Source organism: Bacidia gigantensis (genome assembly GCF_019456465.1).
Source record: "Bacidia gigantensis strain McMullin 20006 chromosome Unknown contig_34, whole genome shotgun sequence".
In the NCBI taxonomy this organism is placed as follows: domain Eukaryota; kingdom Fungi; phylum Ascomycota; class Lecanoromycetes; order Lecanorales; family Ramalinaceae; genus Bacidia; species Bacidia gigantensis.
Window position 1 is genome coordinate 311647 of NW_025408610.1, and position 23095 is coordinate 334741.

The 23095-nt window shown below is 38.6% G+C and overlaps 4 protein-coding genes across 4 annotated transcripts; all 4 read left to right on the forward strand.

Moving 5' to 3' along the window:
• Positions 1-10508: 10508 nt before the first annotated feature.
• On the forward strand, positions 10509-12176 carry KY384_000027 (uncharacterized protein; the record flags this gene model as incomplete). Its single annotated transcript, XM_044808565.1, has 1 exon — positions 10509-12176. One exon carries the CDS (start codon positions 10509-10511, stop codon positions 12174-12176), a length of 1668 nt encoding a protein of 555 aa, XP_044665717.1.
• Positions 12177-13818: 1642 nt separating this feature from the next.
• KY384_000028 (uncharacterized protein) lies at positions 13819-14154 on the forward strand (the record flags this gene model as incomplete). The annotated part of the gene is made up of 2 exons (XM_044808566.1): positions 13819-14076; positions 14143-14154. The coding sequence occupies 2 exons, from the start codon at positions 13819-13821 to the stop codon at positions 14152-14154; spliced, it is 270 nt and encodes an 89-aa protein (XP_044665718.1).
• A 797-nt stretch (positions 14155-14951) lies between these two features.
• Positions 14952-15681, forward strand: KY384_000029 (uncharacterized protein; the record flags this gene model as incomplete). Its single annotated transcript, XM_044808567.1, has 2 exons — positions 14952-15372; positions 15581-15681. 2 exons carry the CDS (start codon positions 14952-14954, stop codon positions 15679-15681), a joined length of 522 nt encoding a protein of 173 aa, XP_044665719.1.
• Positions 15682-16106: 425 nt separating this feature from the next.
• On the forward strand, positions 16107-18000 carry KY384_000030 (uncharacterized protein; the record flags this gene model as incomplete). Its single annotated transcript, XM_044808568.1, has 2 exons — positions 16107-16674; positions 16742-18000. 2 exons carry the CDS (start codon positions 16107-16109, stop codon positions 17998-18000), a joined length of 1827 nt encoding a protein of 608 aa, XP_044665720.1.
• Between the last annotated feature and the right edge of the window lie 5095 nt (positions 18001-23095).

The window sequence follows — 23095 nt, forward strand, 5'->3', positions numbered from 1 at the left end:
ATATTATAATTAGTAATTTAGATTATATAATTTATAAAAGCTAAGCTTAGCTAAGCCTTTTCCTCTTTAGTCTTATTTTTATTATTAAAGTAAATAGCAATAAATCTTTTTTAAGGAACCTATAGTTAGAGCTTTATTATATAGTAATAAAAATTATTTTAAAGTATAAGTTACCTTATTAGCTAATTAGTTCTTTTATAGATTACTAACTATAAATAGTACTTAAAAGTTTTAATAATATAAAAATTAATATTTAATATACTAACTTAAATACTTAATATTATTTTCTAATAATTACTAGTATAATAGCTAACTACCTAGAGTAGGTTTTAATAATAAAAGTAAAGAGTAATTAATATTGCCTAATTTATTTAATATCCTTTAAAAAAAAAAAAAAATATAATAAATTATTAGCTATTATATATATATAAATATATATAGTAATATATTAGAGAATAGCTTTTTTAAAAGTATAAAAAAAGAATTTAATAATAAATAATAGTCTAGATATCTATAAAATAGATAACTTTATTTAGAAGTATTTATTTATTAATATTTACTTAGTTATAATAATAGATATACTTTATTAGATATTAAAAAGTATTATAATATAGCTAATTAGCTAAACTTAAACCCTTATCTAAAAGCTATATTTAATTAAAAGCAGGAAGTATAGTTAGAAACTTTTAATAGCTAATACTTTAGTAAATATAAAGCTAGATAAGTATTTCTATAAAGTCTTAATATTTACTAAGTTAAAAAAGTTTAAATAGTTTAATATAATAAGTTAATAAATAGGAAATAAATAAAAAGCTATAGTCTAGTAACTAATATCTATAATTATATTATTATTATAATTTAAAGCTTTAAAAGTACTTTAATATACTTATACTATATTTAACTTTATTATACTAGTATTATATATAATTTATAATAAAGTAATATTAAACTACTTATAGTAGGTAGTCTATAGAATTAATAAATTTAAATATATTTTTAACTACTATTATTAGCTAAATACTATATTAAATAATAATTCTAGTAATAAGCAAACTAAAGAAAATTTTAATATTTTTAAATTATATATTATTTCCTATTATAAAAACTTTATCTAGCTTTATAGGAGCGCCTAGAACTATAGTATATACTATAATAAAGTAGCCTATAAATTCTTATCAAAAGATTACTTTTTTAGAATAAATAAATATAACTTTAAGATTTAGATACTAAAATAAAATATATATTATATAAATATATTAGTATTTATTAATTTAATTATATTCTAAAATAATTAGTAAGCTACTATTACTAATTATATATTTAATACCTTTATTATATAGCTTTTAGAAATAAATCTAATATTTAATTAATATAAAAAAAGATTAGATTTAATATTTATAATAAACTAAAAATTAAATCCTAGGTATTAAAAATAAACTTATTAAATAATAGTTATAAAAGATATATAATTTATAAAGTTCTTTAAAGCGCTAGTAATCTTTTTATATAAAAGTTATAAGAAATTTAATAGTATTATTAAGCCTATAGTAAATATTTTTTAATATAAATATAATTACTTTTAAGCTAGTAAATATTATATTAGTATTTATACCTCTATAATATATTAAATCATAAATAGTAAATAAAGTATTAATATTAAATATTTAGTAAAATATATTATTTAATATAAGCCTAATTAATAAAATATATTAAAGTTTTATTAAAATAGTATTTAGATTTATCCTAATCTATTAGATAATAATTAGGCTTAAATAGCTAATAATAATATTAGATATACAATTAGCTAACTTAAATTAATTTTTATTATTATTAACTTAGAGTACTAAAGATCTTATAATAAAGTTTTAATATATATTAATACTTTTTTAGAGTTATTAAAATAGTAATATAATAGTAAAATAAATAAAAATTATAGTATATTTAAAGTTAAACTAATATTAAAGAATAAAGCTAAAAATCTTTAGAACTTAAACTTTTATTATATATATAAGATATATTATATTCTATATAATATATATCTAGTTTTAATAAAAGAATTAAAAAAAATTTTTATATTAATAATTTTGTTAATTAAGATTAATATAATTAAATATATAATAAAAAATAGCTATTTAAAAGCCTATAAAAAGTATATAATTTTAAGATATAAAGATAGTATTAATAATAAAATAAAATTAATCTTTAATTAAAATTTATTTACTTTATATTTTTATTAAAGGATATCTAAAATATATTAATTTTTAAATTTAATATTAAATTTAATATCTAAATTTAAGCTAGCTTAAAATAGCTTTTATAGTATTATATACTTAGTATTTTAGCTACTTTTTAGTCTAGCTTAGCTTAAGCTACTTAAGAAGATTTATAAATAAAAATTAATAATAATACGCTTATATTACCCTCTACTACTAATTAGGCTATAAAAAATATATATTAAAAAACTTTAAAAGTTAGTAAGCTATTTAGCTTTTTTATTTTAAGCTTTAATATTTTTATATTAAATTTTATTATATAATATTCTACTTAGACCTTAAAATAAAAGCTTAAGCCTAAATTTAAAGTAGTATTACTATAATTTAAATAATAATAAGCTATTTTAGTTAAAGAAGTATTATTATATAAAAAGCTTTTAACCTTTTTTTTATTAAGCTTAAAGGTATAGCTATTAAATAAACTTTATTAATATAAGGATCTAAAATTAGCTTTTAATAAGTTATAATATATTTAAAAAAAGCTAGAACTTATTAAAGCTATATTATTACTATTTTCTTTTAATATTTATATTAAAAGATATTAAATGAAAAGAAATTAAAGTAAAAGTAAATAAAATAAAAAGAAAAATATAATATAATAAAAGTAATATCTACTATAGAAGATAATAAAAATCTAAGTAATAGAAGCCTTTAACTTAATAAAAAGCCTAATACTTAAGAAAAGACTCCTAATATAAATATCTATTTTAAGGGCTTAAATTATAATATAATATAATTTTTTTTAAATTATCTTCTATTTATCTATTTAGTAAGTTTACTAGTTAGATTAATAATATTAGAAATTTATTATATATTTTTATAATATAATAAAAAGAATAAATCTCTTAGTTATAAAAAGTTAGTAGCTTATAGTAAACTCTAGTAAGCTAGGCTTCTTTTTAATAAAGCTATAAGTAAAATAACTTTATATATTAATATTAAATATTAATTTTATTTTAAAACTAGCTATAAGCTTTAAATACTTTTAATTTAAGTTAAAGATATATTTAGTAAACTTTTAAATTTTATATAATTCTAATTTTAAGCTTTAATATTAATTTTAAATCTTTAATATTAATTTTAAATTCTTAGTATTTAAACTAAATTAAAAAGATAAATAAAATATATTAAAACTATTTTTATATTCTTTTTATTTACTATTTTTTTTAGCTATTCTTTTTACCTTTAACTTTAGCTAATTATAGCTAGTATTTTACTTTTATTAAGTATAAAGGACTATATAATAATATTTAATATTTATAAGTATTATAGAGTTTCTAGAGAAGTATATTGCTTTTATTTTTTTTCTAATATATATTAACTATATTAATAGTATTCTAGTAACTAATAAGATAATTTTCTATATAATAATAGTTATATTAAAAAGTATAGCTTAGTTAATAAATATAAAGATAATAATTTTATTAATATATCTTTAAGCTAAAAAAACTTAATAAAGTAAATATAATCTTTAATAGAAATAAGTAGCTTTTATATCTAATAGTTATATCTTATATAATAAAAAAAGCTACTTTATTAAATTAAATTACCCTACTAATATAAAAAGTAATTAGAAATATTTTTAAATATATTTTTTTCTAAACTTTATTATTAGTAACTTTTTAAGCAATAATAAGGCTTTATTAAGCTATTAGCTATTATTATGTAGTAACTTAAGCTTATTTAGCTAAGTTTGCTTTTTTACTTTTTATAATAATATTTTTTTATATAATAATAATTCTTTTTTATTATTAAATATTAATTCTTAAAATATTAATATATAATGTTATTTTAACTTAAAAGTTTAAAGTAATAAATAATAATACTACTTATAAGCTAGTATATATTATTAAAAGAGAATTATATTTATTAATACTAGATATAAAAAAGTTTTTATAAATTTAATTCTTTTATTTAAAATAAAAATTATAACTAAAGCTTTAAATTTTAAAATATTACTATAAGTAGATCTAAATAATAAAATAAGATTAAATAAACTTATATAATTAATATAAAAAGAAATAGTATTTAGGTTAAATACTAACTTAAATAAATTAAATAATAATATTAATTTAGAACCTAGTTTAACTAAAGTATAGAAAATATATTATTATTAGTATTATTTATAAATATAGCTAATAATTAGCTATTTTCTAGATTTTTAATAAGCTTAATAAAATTAAAGTAAAATTAATAACTTAAATATAATATATTATTAAAAACTATTATACTTTTAATAAAATAAAAAGTTTAATTTTTAAAAATATAATAAAGCTAATTCTTAAAAAATAATAAATAGTTACTAAGGATATTAACTTTATAAATTATACTATTATTATAAATTATCTTTTAAAATTTAAATATTAATATATTTATACTAATCTACTATAGCTTAAAAATATAAAAAAAAAGTATAGATTGTTTAGTAATATTATTATAAAAGTATTTAAAAATTTATTTTTTATTAAACTTAAATATACTATAGGTCTTATATCTATAATAGTATATTTATTTAATTTAATTTAATTACCTCTAATCTAGTTACTATATATAATACTTTATATAACTATTTAAGATTTTTAAATAAGTTCCAAAAAGGTAGTCCCTTTTTAAAGTTTAAATATTTCTAATAATAAAATACTTATTTTTTTATATTTAAAGCTATACTAACTAGTATTATATAAAAGCTTAGAAAGATATAAAAGAAAGCTAGATAAAGTAGTTTATTTCTTAATAAATATTTATCTAGGTTACCTTAAGTAAAAAAATTAACTAATTTAAAAGTATTATACTTAAGACTAAGAATAATAAAAAAAAATTAATAATAGTTTAAATAAATGAAGAAAAGAACTTAATTCTAAAAATAATAAAGATATAAATAAAGATATAAGTAATATAAGTATTTTTTATATTTTAATATATTAGTAAAAGACTAATTAATAATAAGAATAGTAAGACTTCTATATAAATATAGATAATAATAATATAATAAGTAAGAATAAAGAAATATTAGAATATTTATAGTATAAAATAACTTAATTTATATATAATAAAAATAGTTTAAATACTCTTAAGGAGCTTAAATATATAGATATAAAATAAAAAAGTCTTAATAATAATTTATTAATATATATTTATATTATTATTTAAACTTAAAATTTTAACTTTAAAATAACTTAATTTAGATTTTTTAAAGCTTTAAAAAGTTAACTTTTAATTTTATTCCTATATATAAACTACTAATATAATAAGTATATTTATAAGTAAAAGTTTTAAAGTATATTTATTTTAAAGCTAATATATTATAGGAAATAATATACTTATAGTATATCTTAATATCTTAAGAAAAGAAAAAGCTTATAAATAGTTTTAATATTAAATATTTTATTTTTTAAGTTACTAGACATAATAATAAAATAAAAATAAATATTATATAAATAAGCTTTATAAAGAAATATAAGCTAAAAAAAGATAGCTATATATAATACTTTAGCTTAACTTAGAAAATTATTAATAATAAATAAAGCTTCTAGTAATTTAAGAAATAAGCTTTACTTAGTAAAATTATAAGAGGTTAACTAGCAAATAATAATAATAAATAATTATTATAAAAGTTAATTATATAAAAAAGATTAAAACTATATATTATAATAAAAGTATTATTAATAAAAAAGTAATAATATAAATATTTTATTATAAAACTTAAAAAAACTATAATTAAGTTAATTTAAGTTTTAATCTAACTAATACCTATATACTATAAATTATAAATATAGTATATTTAGTAATAATATATAAATAAGTTTATAAGTTTAATTTAGAAGTATTTTTAAATATTTAAAATTAAATTAAATTTAACTTTTTAATAAAATCTAATTATTTATTTAAGTTACTTAAAAATAGCTATTTATATATATATAATAATATACTTAAAAATAGTATTAATAGCGCTATATATAATAATACTACTAAGAGAGAATTATAACTATATAAGTTATACTAGAGAGCGCTATATCTATTAGCACTTTAATATAAGATCTATTTATAAGAAAAGTATTACTAGCTATAGCGCTCCCTAGCGCAGCCTATATAGTCTATTAAAGTTTATAAATAAGGGCTTCGTTTTTTAAATTAAGTAGTAATAAGCTTTTTAGGTTTTTTAGTATATAGTCTATGTTGTTAGATATACAATTATAAAGCATAGTAATTATAATTAAAAAAATTAAAAAAAAAGGTTACGATAAAACGCGTCGGAAATTAGGTCGGATTTAAGGCACCTAGCAGCCGATGGGATAGTAATACTTCTGTTCAAGAGCTGCGATCTTCTCGACTTTCTCACGACTGTAAATACGTTGGATTTTTGCTCTTCGTTGCGATTCGTGATTAGTCAGGGGCGTCAATAAAAGACTAGATTTTTGAGGAGAGAAGCCAGGAGAGGCACAGGTCTCGAAAAGTAGCATTTTTGCATGACCATGATGGAGCGGGGGTGACGGACTTACAACATTTCAGTCTTGTTGATGTTCTTGTTTTTTTGTCGAGGCACCCACTGCAAGTTGCCACTGCTGTGTACGCTCTGGAATTCCCCTTCATGCCGTGCATAAGCTTGCAACAATGAACACCGAGCTCTCCGCACGCCACGCGTTGTTGCACGCTAAATACTAGGATCTCCTCAGGCAAGTAGAATCATGTAAACACGCCTCGAAAACTCGGAGATCATTGGGCAGGAGACACTATTCACCACCCTATTCACTCTCATCGACAGCTTTTTAGCCTTTGGCGAGACTATCAACATGATAGGCAACGCGCTGGAACAGGCAAAGGGGCGCTTCTTGGACTATTCCGATTTAGGAAGACCATTCGACAGCTGAAGGGGCGGAGAGTGACCTCGAAGTCCAGGTAAAGGTTCATAAAGGTGCCCAGACCTATGTTAGTAATGGAAGAAAGAGGTTTTGGAGAGAATAGTAATGCCGGATGTTGTGCAGAACTAGAAAAGTACAAGGAGGCAGCGGTGGTAGCAGATTCTGCAAGATTGAGGGCCTTTGAGTAGCCATGGCAGAGTGAAGGCGAGAGGGTTCGAACATTAATTCGAAGACAGTGAGTCGCCAGAGCTTCTACTATTGAGATCATCGATGTCATTCGGAAGAGTATAAAGACCAGTTTGCCCCAGTGCGAACGAGGTTGTTTTTTTCATGATTGGATTTTCTTGGTATAAAAATGAGAAAGATACATAAGTATCAGTCATTTGAAAGGCTGTGCGAGCCTCATCCGCTTGAAAATCGAAAAGCCTCCTCACTGCCGGTCTCTTTGGCATGACCCCGCCAACCACGTCTCGCTCTCCCTCCACTTCCACGCTCAAGACGCCATGCCTTGTCCCTCCGCCCTTGCCCGTGGAGCCGTCGACACTGCTCTTGCAGCAACAGGAGGAGTCACCGCGCCCGGAGGCGCGATTGGAGGCGATGGATGGTAAGCTGAAGAAGGAGAAGGAGGAGAAGGAAGGGGCGAAGATGGAGGAGATAGAGGCTTGGGTGAGTTTGGTTATGGTGTAACGAGTGAGCGTCGCCGTATTTTGGATAAGAACGGAGGTGGAAGGGGGGAAGTATGGCCGCAATAGCTCTCTCTTCATGACTGGGGCACATAATTATGAGTCAACATGTACAAGGATGCGACGCTTCAGTGTCCACTCTAAATCGCGTTTATCTCTTCGGCCAAACAACTATGTTTATCAGAGATCGCGCGACAGTATTCCGTGGCTGCTAAAACTGCTGCGCCTAAACAGTGCGACAAGATTTGAAACCACCCTTGAGATAGATAACAGGAGCCGACATCACTTGAGCAAACCAGCCAGTGCTCCCCTTTGGCACCGCGACGGAACCATAATCTCGGCTCTGAATGCAGAAGAGAATGTGGCAGGATGCGGAAAACGTTTGCACAAAACATCGACGCCCGAAGCTATAAGTCAAAATCTCTGTCCAATTCTTGCTCTTGGTTAGGGAGTCACGAACCTTCCTTTCTCGCTCTCTTAGTGCTGAAGTCGATCGCAGAAGCTGCACTTTTCTAGCGACATGGAAAACGAAGGCCCAAGGCTACATGTCAGTAGCAGTGGGCTGTCTCTGTGTCACTGCAGACTTTATGCCTATGGACAGTAGTGATACACAAGGAAATTGCATTACGATGATGTTCGCCTATCGCAATGTTCTGCCACCTCGTGGAGAGAAGCAGGAATAATAGCTCCGCCTCGAAACGGCTTGCGAAAGAACGCCTACTTTGCTAGAGCCTAGAGCATTTTTCATTCGTTAGCAAGATTGAAGGTTAATTTTCTAGAAGATTAAGAGGCTTTACCAATATATGCGATTGGCCTGTAGGCTCATCCAGTCTCTCCATCTCTACTTGTCCGGCGAAGTCGTTGAGGTGGCACTCCCTACTACTGCGTTTGGAAGACGCGAATATCAAGGCGAATACCTTGATTTCCAATCCTCGAAGAAATGCAAGGTCAGACGCAGCAGCATGAATGTTCAAGAGTAGTGTCATTCGCAGGAACTTTCTACTGTGCTGGTCATTCACCCAGTAGTATGACTGCCTCAACAAATCCAAGCTAGAATAAACGCGTTTGTTCTAGGTTTGTTCCGCCCGATATAGCACCGCCGGCGGCATTAAGACAACTGCACGCTTCATTCTTATGACATTGAGTCATGCCGGCTTGCATGATTGGCCTCTAGCCTCTTACAGCCTTCTCGCCTATGTCTTCTCTTGCATAGCGCCTTCTGTCAGAGGTTAACCGAGCCATATTTCGCTCAGTTCGACCATATGCCACCCATACATGTTCTGTAATGCCTTTTGCTATCATTTATCATTGATGTATACTGTATGCATGCTGTGCGGGCGCAGAGGGAGCGCGATGGATTGAGGATCTTTCTTGCGTCGGGCTTGGTTCGATTTGGGGGAGGAACGCAATCTGTCGGTAATGTATGTATTGATGACCAGATGTGCATTATGAAACTCCAGCAACAAGGCTGTTCGCCCTGCAAGTCATGAGGGAGGAGGTGATTGTGGTGTTAATATCAATGCGTTTGAAATTGTCGACGATGAAGACCAACCTCTTCGCCCGGCTAGAATATCTCTGCGATCCTGGTTTCCTTGCAATTCTCGCCGACTTGAGGATGGGTTTGAAGGTCTCTCGTCTTCAATATCCAGGTCCTCCTCAATACAGCTCGACGCAGAGGAGCGAGAACAATTGGGTCGCATCGGGTTTGGTGGTGTAGGCGTTGGAGGGCATTTGCAATGAGGGGAGTTGTGGCCGTTCTCGAGACTTGGCATCTGAACGGTGTCATCGTTGCATAGACTAGTGCTTGAATATTGATGATCGTGGTGGATCGTATTAGGCCCATCTCGTTGCTCAATCACTTGTAGTTGATCTTAAAGTGACTTGCGCAACGAGTTCTCCGAGTTCCAAGGACGGCATCCTCGATTAACCATCGATGTTTGACTGGAAAACTTTATATCTACCTCCTTCTTTAGCTCAAGTTGTGAATGAACTAATGTTGTCGAGTGCGTAACCAAGATACACTGGCTTCTTCCTCCTCGTTGGTTGCCCTTGCCGCCTTCCTCACAGGGGATTTGCCGCAGATCTCCTCCCATCCAACCTGCCGCTCCGAAACCTCAACCCCTTTTTCAGGCAAGTAATTTGTACTGCGCTCAAATCCTACAAACCCTTTCGTTACCACTGTTTTCTTCTCACCTCACTGCTCGCGGCCATCTTTTGCGCCTGCATATTCCGCTGTCTCAGCCTTCTCGATGTTGGTCTTGGTAGTCATTTATAGTTCTTTTTATTATCTGAGTAACCGTGTACCTGTCCACAGTCCCTTGATTCTCAGAGAAGAAGACTGAACGACGGACAAATTCAGAATTCGCGAGGGCATGCTGCTATCTTCGTACCCATTGGAGATTGACCAATGATGATGTAGGCTATTCTTTGGTCTGAATGAAGTGAGCACTACTCTGTCATTATCTCACAGCATCTTTATTCTGCGGCAATGATGCTATACTAGCAGCATTCTTTGTGTAATTGAGCTTTCCATTACGGAGACCAAGGCAAAGCCTTGGCAGGGTCCAATCTCTTATCTTATCGAAAAAGCTTGGCGCGTTGTCCCACCTCGAAATCCTGTCGTAGAGATAAACAAACGTCTTCAACAACTCCAATCCATCACACATTGACCATTCGCACGTCCGGCTATAGGTATGCGACGTCGCTCAGACGGCTCTGATTCCCTCCTTCTACCCACTCCTCCGCTTTCGGCTCCCCTGTCTGAGTCCTTCGGCTCCTCCACTGGCATTGAAGCCTGGCTCAATAATATCTATACATCGCAACATTCCCGCACTTTGAAGCGAAAGCACCAGCAATTCTGCCCGTCTCAATCTCAAGGTAGTCCAAAGCGGGTTCGGAGAAGCGCTCGCATCGCAAAAGCCGGCCAGAAAGGCTTCGCGATGCCACCAAGAATCAATGAGCTCAAAGTATGTCATTCCCGCACAAACGCATTGCACTCTCCGTCATGTATGCTGACGGTATGGCAGGATGCTGCTAGTATCCCTGTGACCCCTCCTCAATCAAGCCTACACGATGGCAGCCTCCGTTCTCGCGCCCCTACCTTACCTACGTCACATAGCACCGGCATTACTACAGACCCCACCGAAATCCGCCAACGGCTGCAAAATCACCACATGTACCAGAGCCCTGGCCGCTTGGAAAAGCTGCACAATGACTCTTATAAAATGATTAAAGAGAAGATCACTCGGGTCCTAGACATCGAAATGGGTCAGCAATCTATTGAGCGTTTTACAAGGATTTATAACAAATATCACGGACTCGATGAGGACTCGTATCTTGCCGCAATCTTGCCCCTTTTGGCTCCTCAGCAGAGAAAGGTGCTAGACGTACCTGGAGAGCAGGAAGTCTGGGGGGACGCTGGAGCTGGGCCTCTCCATCCCGGGCGAAAGTACAAGCTGAAGGATTGGGACGAGGATGGTGTGATAATGGCTGTCAACAAGCAATACAAAGACGGCTTTGTCCCCTACTGCGGCGACGAGGCCTTGGCGAAGGAGATGAAAAAGGAAGATGGAATTACGAACCCCAAGCCGGATCGTGTGTTTGGCCTCGAAGAAGCTCTTTTTGAATTGCCAAAAGGCTACAGGCTGTACGACGACATGGCATGGCTATTGACTATGATTGCCGGAGTCTTCCACGCATTCTTTCTGATCGAGGGAAAAAGCAATAAGGGTCTTATGGACATAGCCAAGAACCAAGCCTGCAGAGCAGCAGCGACCCTCATCTTCCAGCTACGTCTGTTTCTCGACGCGATTGAGGTCCCAGACATCGAAAAAGGCTTGGATAAACGAACATATATCTTTTCAATGACTCTCGACGCAAATTTCGCTATAATCTGGATCCATTACGCCGATAAACAGGACGATGGAACCATCCATTACTATATGGAGAGGATAGCCCACGGCATGATAGAATCTGAAGAAGATGTGATCAAAATACAACGATGCATCAACAATATACAAAGCTGGGGCTCTGTTGAGCGCAAGAACGAAATCCTCCAATACCACAAGAACTATCTCCATCCGCATCTTAAGGCTGTCCAAGCCGGACGCGTTGCTAAGAAGAAATTCGAACACGAGACGCTGGCAGCCGAAAAAGCGTCCGTTGCAGAACAAAGAGCAGCTGAAAAGCAGGCCAAGGCCGCCGAGAAGAAGACGTTGGCAGAAGCAAAGAAGGCGGAAACGAGGAAGAAACCACAGCCACCAGCCCCTTCGACGAGGAAGGGATTACGTTCCCAGGCAAAGAGAAAAAACAGGAATGACACAATAGCGGTAATGACGACACGACCAGTATGCAAGACATGATACTACTGAATATAAACGGAGCGAAGGCGCCTGCAAAGGCCACAATCTGTAATAGAGGGAAGAAAAGGCTTGCATCTCTTGCAATCTGCCTGGAGAACACTGTGTATGCAAAGAATATGCCTGTGAACTTGTGAAGATAGATGGATCAAGGGCTTTTATAGGATCTAGCTAGACTAAAGTTTAGTTGGCTAAGAGCTTATTTCGCCAATTTCCTCTCCAGGTCCTCTCTCTGATACCTTCTGCTATGCCAATCCTCGTAGTGGAGCTAGTATCCCTCTATGTATCAAGCTTTGACGAAGAGGAACTGACTGAAGAGCAGCCTAAAGTGGGGGTACTAACGAAATTTAATTGGAGCCGCGAGGACGGGAACGACCAGTTGATTAGCAGCCCAGAATACGTCGAAGACGCCTGCGATCGAGATCTCTAGCGCTTTTGGACTGATTAAATCGACATCTACTTCTGTCAGCGTGCCGATGGCAAGGATCTCATTGAAAAGACTGTGAAATCCATGGTCAGATTGAAGGCGTGAGCTTTTCCACGCTTGACAACAATTTGCTTAGGTGAGAGTCTTTAAAACTAGCTTGCAGAGTCGGGAACATTAGGTACCTAGGCATGAGCCAGTGCTCAGCAGATATGCTTCGTCGAGGCCATGCATTTCACCCCATCATTGCAGTCCAGATCGAACATGGCCTCTATTGCCTCGACTGCGGAGTAAAATGGCCTCCGCGACGCTGCTGTGGAGCTGGGCATAACATTAATCTTATACGGACCCTTTGGACGCGGGTATGGCACGCAATCCTTCAATTCCCCCGAATCATTGATTGCTGCTGATATCTACCCACACGCGTAAGTAGTGGCCCTTAAAAGCCTGATGACGGTTATTACTAATCGCTGCGCAGCAATTCCAAAGCATTATTCGCAGACACGCCACCTATGACGACCATCGAACAGCTGGAGAGCCCGGAAGACCTATATCTCACCTAGACTTTAGGAGTGACAAAGTTGCGGCGAGGCTGCCGATGACTGCACGACCTCGATATAAAAGGGGGAACTTGAACCTCCCAGGTAGATGACCTTGTCCACATTCGCGTCGGTAGAAAATACTTAGGTATTTTCTACAAATATCTATTATCTACTATCTAAACCCCTATTTCACGATATAGACAAATCTCTCCGCGATTTGTGTGTTCTTCGTCTATTCTCACTGGTTATTTCGCAGTCTTTTCAATGAGAATGCAACCCTCCCCAATCGCACAAGAAGATTCAAAAATTGAATAGGAGGTGCTTTCAGATGGTGTAGCGTCCCTCTCAAACCTAATAGTAGCCAAGACGAGGCATTATTGAGACGGTGTTATCTTTTTATCAAGCCAAACTTTGACTAATAGTCACAATCAGTACGACATGCCATGTGTCTCATGTCGGCTATCAAGCAAAGCCGAATCGGCAAGCCGTTCTACTGCCGACCGGTTGTGTTACGGCTTTCGTTTTCACTTTCATTAGACAAATTTGGACTGCTGGTGCAATTTCCAATGACTTTCGTGCTTATCTCATGGCATAGACAAGTCGCCCTGAACTAAACCACCTTTCCCTCCCCGACATTTAAGTCTTCCATCTCAGTCAAGGCTCTTGATTAGGCGACTTAATGGCCACATCCGTGTCTTCGGGGCAGGACTTCGCATCCGATCAAGCCAATAACCTCCCTCACGCCGTTCTCGTGGGCTTCTCTGGCCCCTCCTCCGCCGGCAAAACTACCTTTTCCCATCTCACTAGCTACGTCTTCGCCGCTCGTATCGCTCGCATCCTCTACGGAGACGATTTCCGTAAAGAGCTGGGCCTGATATCAACGGTGAATGGCTATATCGATACAGATGGCATCTACGGCGTCGATTTCAAGCAGGTGGTCTATATCCTTTGACATGTCAAAGCTCACAACGGCACGGCTCCCAAGGCTTTTTAAAGCTGGCAGCAGGGGTGGTAGCCAGATCAGGAAGGGCGGGCTCTGAAGATGGTACCCCGCCAGGCGTTGGCGGAGGTGAGAAACAGAGTTGAGACTCAATGACCATCGCTTAGAAAGGACTTTAAGATTATCATCATCGAGGGCTTTTCACTGTTCCCGGTGTCCGATATGAGCCAACGATGAACGCCCGTATGCTACTTCGCGTAAATTACAAGGAGGCAACACGGAGGAGGATAGCAAGGCCGCGCTACGGGGCAGATGCAGAACCGGGCGAACTCTGGAAGATGGAAGACTGTCTTAGCGAGTGGCTTTCAGATCCTTCCTTCGTGTCTACAAAGAAGACTGAATCTTGTCACTGATATCGGAAAATCATCCCAGACAAAGTAGTATGAAGGAATCATGTCGAGCATTAGCAAGATGTTTTCTATGAGATTCAACGTAGAAGGAAATGTCGACCAAGGAATCGTGAGCCAGCGTAGAATCGTCGTCCTAGATGGATTGAACGTGGATATGACACGAAGCTTGGAGTAGTCGGTGGATATGGTATTGAAGTCACTGAAGATGTCACAATAGGCCTCATCCCTCTTCAGCCCTCCATTTATCACTCTATGCCCCATCTCCTTTCCATCCCATCCCCGTCATCTCTGAGCCCCTTTACGAGCTCTAAAGCTTGGAAAATTTAGACGTATGACTCCCGCAACCCCCCAGCTGATTCAGTCTTGGCTCTTTACCACACCCCCATAGGAAGCTAAATGATCAACTACCGCGACTCTGAGATGACTGATGAAGTGGATGACTCCCCAAATACCAGGTCCACTATGTCGGACCTAAAAAATGATGATAATGAAGACCTCTCGAGTACCATAAGCACACCTGATCTCCCCAAACAAGATGCGAGATGGCTATTAATCATTGGCTTGGGTCCTTGCAGTCTTGAGATCCTCACGGACGGCGCCATCATCACTATAAGTACCCCTTCCATCTCAGCTGAGCTCGACCTCAATGGTCACCTGGGATGGAGCAGCGGGGCCTTCTTATTTCTAGCCTGTGTTGCGCAGCCCATATGTGGCCGAATCTACCCTCTCGTTGACGACACGGGGAGCTTGCTGTTCAGCATTATGTTGTATCACCTCCGGACACTCTATTATGCGATGGCACCAACCTTGGTCGTCTTCAATCTTGGAAGGGCGGTCTTCGGGTTGGGAGCTGCCATATCAGCTATCTTGCCGCCGGCCTTGAGTCTGACAGCAGCTCACTCGCTGTTGGGTCCGCGGAACTTATTTGGGATTTTGATACTATGATGTCATCACTGCCGTTCTGTTTTTCACGTGCTTTCGCGACAAGACTAATTAAGTGCGTGTGATCCTATGTCTATCTAATCTCTATCTGGGGCGGAGAGATTTCGGAGAGGACACTAAGTCTTGGCGCCATCTGAGCATGGAAAGAGATTTCGGAGATGTCACGTCTTATGAGATTTTGGAGCAAAGAAAAGCTCGCATCGATCATGGAGCCCAAAATCATTACTCGAGGCGACTTGGTTTAGAATGAATATGTTATAAAGGGTCGCGCCTCGGCACCAACACATTCGGGTCAGTCGCCTAGCTCGAAACATGTTGGAGAGGAGCCCCTCCCAAGTCCCTCATGGAGGGGGATTTCGAGACCTACTTACCTGAGTTGAAGCATCTGTAGATAACACTCGCTTAATCTATACCCCTGCAAAGACTCTAATATGCGTATTGACGGCTTCCACCTGCCAACACGCTTAGAGGATTCAACCAACCACTAGGGTAAAAAGAAGATGATATTTCTGTGCCATGAAAGGAAAGACGCAAGTGCCGGGCTATGTAGCACCGTGACAAAGATTAGCAAATCCCCTCTCGCCCTCGCTCCACGACCAGACGAAGAGCCACCGCATAAACATTGCGACTGCGATGAGCTCGCAGGACCAACTCCTTAACTTTGAATGACAAAATATGCACCAAGGCAAAGTGATTTTATTCGCAGCGATAATCGCCCACGTCAACGCCGATCTCACCTGCCTAGCCTGGGGTCTCATAGTCTCAGTCGTCGGGCTTATCTGCCACATCGCACCGGACCGATTCCACGCGGCGGAGAACGCCACGATCTCCGACATCACGAATACTGTACATGAAGCAAAAATTGCCGCTGGCGAGCTACTAGATTTTGATCTCACGCACAACCCCGTTGCGGTTGGTTTTACTTTTACAGAGCTAGCCGTACAAAATAGGACGGGGGTGGCGGACGATTATCTTGCGAAGACGGCGGGAGATTTCATGGATGTGGGCATTGGGATTGTGAATGAGACAAAGCATCAGATTGTGCAGATATATGATATGGCCAATTGGAATGATGTGTCGATTTGTTTGATCAGAGGTGGTGTGGACCTTGCGAGGAAAGCAACTGCGACTGCGAGGATGAGCAGACGAGCTCTTTCTCTCAATCAAGCGGTTGAGGTCGCGAAAAGTTGTACGGACGCGAAGGTTGACAAGATACTGCATCCTGCTGTATTGAACTTCACCGGTATACGACCCATACCCTAACCCGGCACATTCGCAGGTCCGGAATGCCTTGCTGACGAAAGCCTAAGATCCCAACCAGAAAGTCGGCAAGACAATATCGGACGTGGCAGGTCTCTTCGCACCTGTGGGCGTAGAAGCAGAAGCTGGCGCTGCCGCAAAAGCGGAATTTGATCTTGCGATCTATGGCAGTGAAGACACAACACGGATCGCCAAAGCCGTCGACAGCCCTGGAACCGGAGCCACTCATTTTGCGAGCCAGCAGGAAGCCGAGGCCGTGGCAGAGAAGCTCCAAGATCCATCATGGCCAAAAGCCAATTGTCGTACCTGTGCAACAGCAAGTACGGGGGATTTCAGCCTTGGGAAGACTCCGGCACGCCGCCGCCGACGCCTTTCTCGCCGCGCTGGCACCACCTTTTCGTTCTGTTGTCGCGTTCCACCGATGCCGGAGATCGGCACCGATACATCAACTCTTTTGGAACAAGCCACAGAGGACTCCTACACCCCGGACCCAGGATCCATCGATCCCAAAGACGTCCCGCCATCGCAGTCTCGCGCCATCTACGACACAAGTAAACCGATCAAATACATCCCCGAAACCGACCTCGTCAAACCCCCTGCTCTCCTCGCACACGATCTGGAAGCAGACGGCGCGGAGGCAGCTCAGGGCCTGAAAACCGACTTGTCCAGCTACGATGTCGGCCTGATCCCTTTCAGCAAAGCGGCGCAATCAACAGGCATGGGTAGCGCGAAGGACATGTTCGCCACGCTCCGCAAAGCATTCACATCTGGACCGGGCGACGCCCTGTACGATGGGATGCGCGTGACGCAAAAAGACGGTACCGACCGACTCGTGGCTTCGAGCTTCAACTTCGCCCCAAGCGCGGATGTCGTGAAACCGCTACGCGCCTTCGCGGACGCCGCGCTCGAGGACGGCAAAGCTGCCATTTCGGCGCTCATCCCTGACCGCTTCACGTCTGACAATTTGCTGGGGCAGGTGGAGTTCTTTTGGATCCCGCCGTCTGAGAAGGCGGGACAAGGGGTTGATGTTAGGGGGCTGCATTTTGATGGCGGGATTATGCAGTTTGCGGCTGCAGATCGCGAGGGGCTTGTTGTGATGAGTTCGAGGACGGGCGAGGCGAGTAGGATGCCCCTTGCTGATGAGGGAGGGGTGGAGAGCTGGGCTTGCATGAAGGCTAGTGGGTATGGTATTCTGACGGGCGAGCAGGTGACTCTGCATGCCGTTTATGGACCTGATATTGTGAGGGACGGACGCGTCAGTGTGGTTGTTAGTATTGGCCCGATGTATCTTGAGGACACGGTGCCCTGAGCTTTTTCAGCCTACTTTCAGAAGGCAGGCGGTCCTGGAGAGAGAATCCTGCTTTATTGGGTTGGAGCCTCCCTTCTTCCCCCAGTCCTACTTGTCAGTGCCATAAAAGCCTTAAGTATCATGTAAGCAGCTCCTGGAATCTGGTATGACTGCCCCAGCATTTAGATGTTGTCAATAATGCGACGAATGCGGGGTCCGCGAGTTCATTTCACAAATCTCGTAAGCAACGACGCTCATAAAGTATCCCACTGTTCTATCTGGCTTCATTACAGCGTAGTACATCTATATGAACACCATCTCCGAGTCAATTGTCTTCGAGAATATGTTCGTATAGTCGTCGAAGCCTACAACGTTGGGCTCTCTAATCTTAATAAAAAGATTACGAAATCCGTCGATGATAGAGGCATATTTACGCTGTGCCTGCACTTTCGCTTTAGCAGGTTTATTATTGCGAATTTTCCCTTTGATAATGGAGAAAATATGCTAGATGTTCTCAGGGATTAAAGTATGAATTGGGGGACAATATGATGCCTACAAGCAGGGTGAATCTGCTTGGATGCAGGCCGAGGGCGCGATCCGATTGAGCGTCGGTTATTACTTCTTCTTTCATCGTCTGCTTTATGAGCTTTTTGTCATCCGCTGTGCCCCTTAGGAGGAAGCAGGCCCTAAACAGTTCGTTTACGGTAACAACAATGCCGTCTTCACTCTAGAATTTGAGAACCTAGCGTACACTAGTGCGATCATCGATCACCTTATCTTCCGTCTTTCGCGTTCGTACATTGGTCTCTTTCTCCGTACTATCTTGTCAGGAGTCGCTTATTCACGCAGTCTGCACCAGTCGAGCGCTCCGACCAACCTTTCTCCAAAAATCTGATCAGCTTAATGATTAATGCAACTATGTTGTATCCAATAGAAATAAACCTATGCAAAGCCGACGCTAGATGGCAAGGGCTAGTAATATGGTCCCTTCATGCACTGATCAAAAGCTTCTGGAGACGAGCAAACGCCAATGGGATGTGCGTGAGGTGTTAGAGGAGGATTGTTGAGGTTAATTGAGAATATGATTGAATTTCTCTCACACTAGGCCTAAGTCCGCATTAACTCCGAAGCAGACCAGAATTGTTTCGTTTTGGGGCTAGTGCATGCGGGAGCTTCCGCGATACCCCTCCAATGCTTGGCAAACATCAACATGGAAACTTTTCATGTCGTACAACAAATTGTGAGCCTATTGACACTTCTTAATCACCTACTATTACGACAGAGCCCTTATGCTCCCATCTTTAGTCGTTTTAGACCTCTAGGTTTGTTCCAAAACTTAGAGTCATAACGTGGCAAGCCAAACGTCGTCGCGCTCACGAGGAATACATTGCATGAAATTGCGACAGCTAGCAATACGTCAAATTTTTACTAATCTCTCCTCTAATATCCAACGAGCTTTTCAAGCGACACTAAAAAGACATCGAAAAGCTAGTCAACCACCACATAAGAGACGGAAGACAATAGACAACCTTGCGAAGCCTAAACGTCGCGGTCGACGAACGAAGCAAAAGCTAAAAGCTATTCGTCAAGCTGCCAAGCATGCGCAAGCCAGCGAGAGCCTATTTAAAGCTATACCCAAGCTGCATCCTTCTAACACTTTACGACCCTCCTCCCCTCGCAAGACTTTATCTCCATCAAAAAAAGAGAATAGGCCCAAAGCGTTGAGTAGCCTTTTAAATCGAATTACTTGAAATTTTATTATCTGGCTTTTTGTAAGCCCTCGGTTGATACGTATACTATAACAAAGCTTCGGCAAGCGGGTGAAGTCCCTAAAGCTATAAAAGACCTATATAATAGGCTATAATCAATGCCAGCAAGTGCGATTCCGCGCTAATTAAAGGAAAAGTTTGAGGAAGATGTCGATATATTAAGGAAGAGTCGTAAGGCACCAAATAAATCGGAATATATGAAAAATGATTCTCCGCTCCCTATCTCGGCAGAGAAGCTCCGCATCTTCAAAGAAAAAGTCGACTTTTATGTATAAGAAGCAAGATTAAACGCAGATATGGACGCGTTGGAACGCCAGTGGGGCAGCATAGTATCTAGCTTCTTGATAGAGTTCATGATGTGGCTATATAATTATAAATAGAAGTGCAAAGTGAGGAATATATGCGTCCCTTCTACAAAGCTTGCTTAAGAGAAATCGCAGTCGCGCTGACAGGCGGTGATAGAGAAAATTGCGCTATTGGGCCAATTGAAATCCGTCCTACCATAGGCGATAGCAGGAACATACATTTAAATGGCGAATATCAGAGCATTTCTACCATTAATAATACGAGTTCTTAGCGCGGCAGCATAACTATTGCTAAGATAATAGATTAGAGCGTAGGATTGGTACTTAGCAAAAGCGATTTTTACATCGTTAATAGATAGTTCAGGGAATACCTACTACATCTACTTTGGGCGAGCCTAAACTAGTCAACTTCCTATATTAACCGAGATCCAATCTGCTTAGATATTGAAATTAAAAGAGTATCGGATCTAGATCCGCGAATTCAGCTTGGAATTTGGGCCTAGGCAGCATACAACAAGAAGAAGGCCTACGGCTAGGATACTACTATGCCTGCACCTGCTATTGTTATCGACTAACATGTCTGGAGGGGTTACCTATTCTTTGGCTGGCGAGACGGAATTGTAAGTCTTACCCTTGCAATTCATGCTACGTATATTTTGTCCCATTTCTACCTTCTCCGGTTTTAGCTTTTCTGCCTTATCCCCCAGCTCTTTAGTCTTTCCCTCTCTACCTATAACTCGTATCCCTCGTAATCCTACAACACTAACTAACTAATTTTCTGACCCCTTAGATTATGCTCGGACCCCTCAATATTAGAAGCACGGCCGATAATCGTAGGATATAGCAAATCGTCCAGAAGATGTACGTTTTGATGACTTAGGCGGGGACGGATTATAGGAAATAGTTCGACGACAACGTTATTAAGAAAGCGAAAGAGGAGACGAGCAATATCGAAGCGGGGTAAATACCGAGGAGGAGGATAGCCAGGATGGAATAAATAGTGGGTAATACTAGTAGGTAGGAGAAGCACTCGTGGTATATAGGGAACGAAGTATGACTTGTGATGATAATAATCTTGTGGTTACTAGAGCAGTGAAGAGATACCAAGACTCGACGACTTGCACGGCTTTAAGCCTTTCTTTGCTCTTTCATTTGCAAGTAGTATGACAAGTTCATCTGAAGCAAAACTGCTGATCGCACCCTCAAGGCAGAATCGCAGATCGGAATCACCTTTTCTCACCGATTTTCATTTACGAGTACAACCAGCGCAAACAGTGAAGGTTGCCTCAACACCAAAGACGAACCATCCGCCGCATACCTTGAGTCGCTGGGCCTTACAATATTGAGGCTTCCAAAGCCCGTAAATACAGGAAAAGATCCAGGTTGTTAGACTGAAAAGGTATGCTCGTCGAGACTTCCAAGGAAGGATGGTCGAGGACGGATACGGTCTCTTTGAGACTCGGTATTTGACAGGCATTAATGCAACTCCAAACTTCTTGGATAATCATACCAACTGCTCAATTGATCTGATTACAATTTATATTCTGAACCACAAGCAGATTTTGTCGTATCATATATCGCTACCATATGATCCCACACTACTCTAGCTCGCTTCCCCCCTCTCGCATTCAACAGCGGAGACAAAGGGTATATTCGACTTCTGCACGCGTTCCTTCGATTTCTTATGCACGCAAGGCATGGGAGGCATGACGCCGACGAGGCGACTCCATCTCTTGAGCCGCCAGCCGAAGGATCCGGTGATTTAGACAATACTTGGAAGCTGGAGGATGAGGTCTTGTTAGTAGTAAGGAGGTGGGATTCCATTGGACTGGAATTGTCTGATGTTAGCGACAGTGACGGCCGCGAGTTGGAATTTCGTGCACATTGTGCTATGTCTGGGGCGAAAGCATATCATTTTTACCTTTTGCCTGGACCCCTCCTCCCTGTGCTTATCGCAGCCGTCCGTTCTGTCCTACGGTGTAATCATGCTTATCTGCAGCACGTCTTGGCCTGCGCCTTACTTCTTCCCTTGAAACTGATCTGCAGTGTCGGGACGCCCTTTTGCGCGCAATCGAAGCTGTCATTACAATATGTTCAATGGCGCCACGTTTGTGAAGTTTCAGGCTGTGTCTTCTTCGGCGGGATGCCGGGATCCGCAATATTGAAATTCAATAGCGGTCGTCCCTTGATGCTTCATGTATACGCAATCAGGTTGAGCGATGCTATATCGCTTACATGTTGAGGTGACAAGCCTACATTCTGATACTAGGTGGGCACCTGCTGGAATACGGATCTGCGTAGAGCATTGAAGGTAGGGAGAGAGGTGAAGTTGCAGATCATTCCCACCAGTAAGAATCATTATCCTACGTTTGAAATTGCAGTTGACGCACTCTGACTTAGTCCTACTATCATTGCTTAGCGAACTGGCACCGGCATGAGGAGGTTATTTGCTGTGCCCCCTTCTTCCTTTCCTTTCTTTCCTACTCCTTTTCTCTTCATAGCGTTCGTTTAGAGAGCGATGTGCTCGTTATTTTCAAACGCAAAGAGACTTTACAACGAGGCGCCCAACGAACGGGATACGGAGAGAGTGTGGGTAAAGGGAAACCGCCACGCGCTTTTTGCGCCTTCTACCAAATTTTTCCTCGCTCTTGGGCGAGATGTCCTCTGCGCTTGGCAGAAGCGGCAGCTTGGTTTTTCTGTTTTGCTTTAGTACGGGCTTAAGTCTGTCAGGGAGTAATGCAGTGTAGTACAACATATCTAGTTCTTACCCCTTTGAGCAGGAACGACCGGCTAGCGGCACTAGAGGCGCGGGTTATAGGCAAGATAAGCCTTTCGGCTATTATGACCTTCAGAAGTCTTGTAGTTGGGACTGAAGGAGGTACTCTCAAGCCTCCAATTAGAGGCGTGTTGTCAGGCCAGCCCAAGCTGAGATCTCCTCTAAGGATGACTGCATCACGCAGATAATATCCTTGTGCGCTCGCTTTCCCAAATTTTTAGATCACGATATCGATGTTTCTAATTGCAGATTCGCACAGTCGGTAC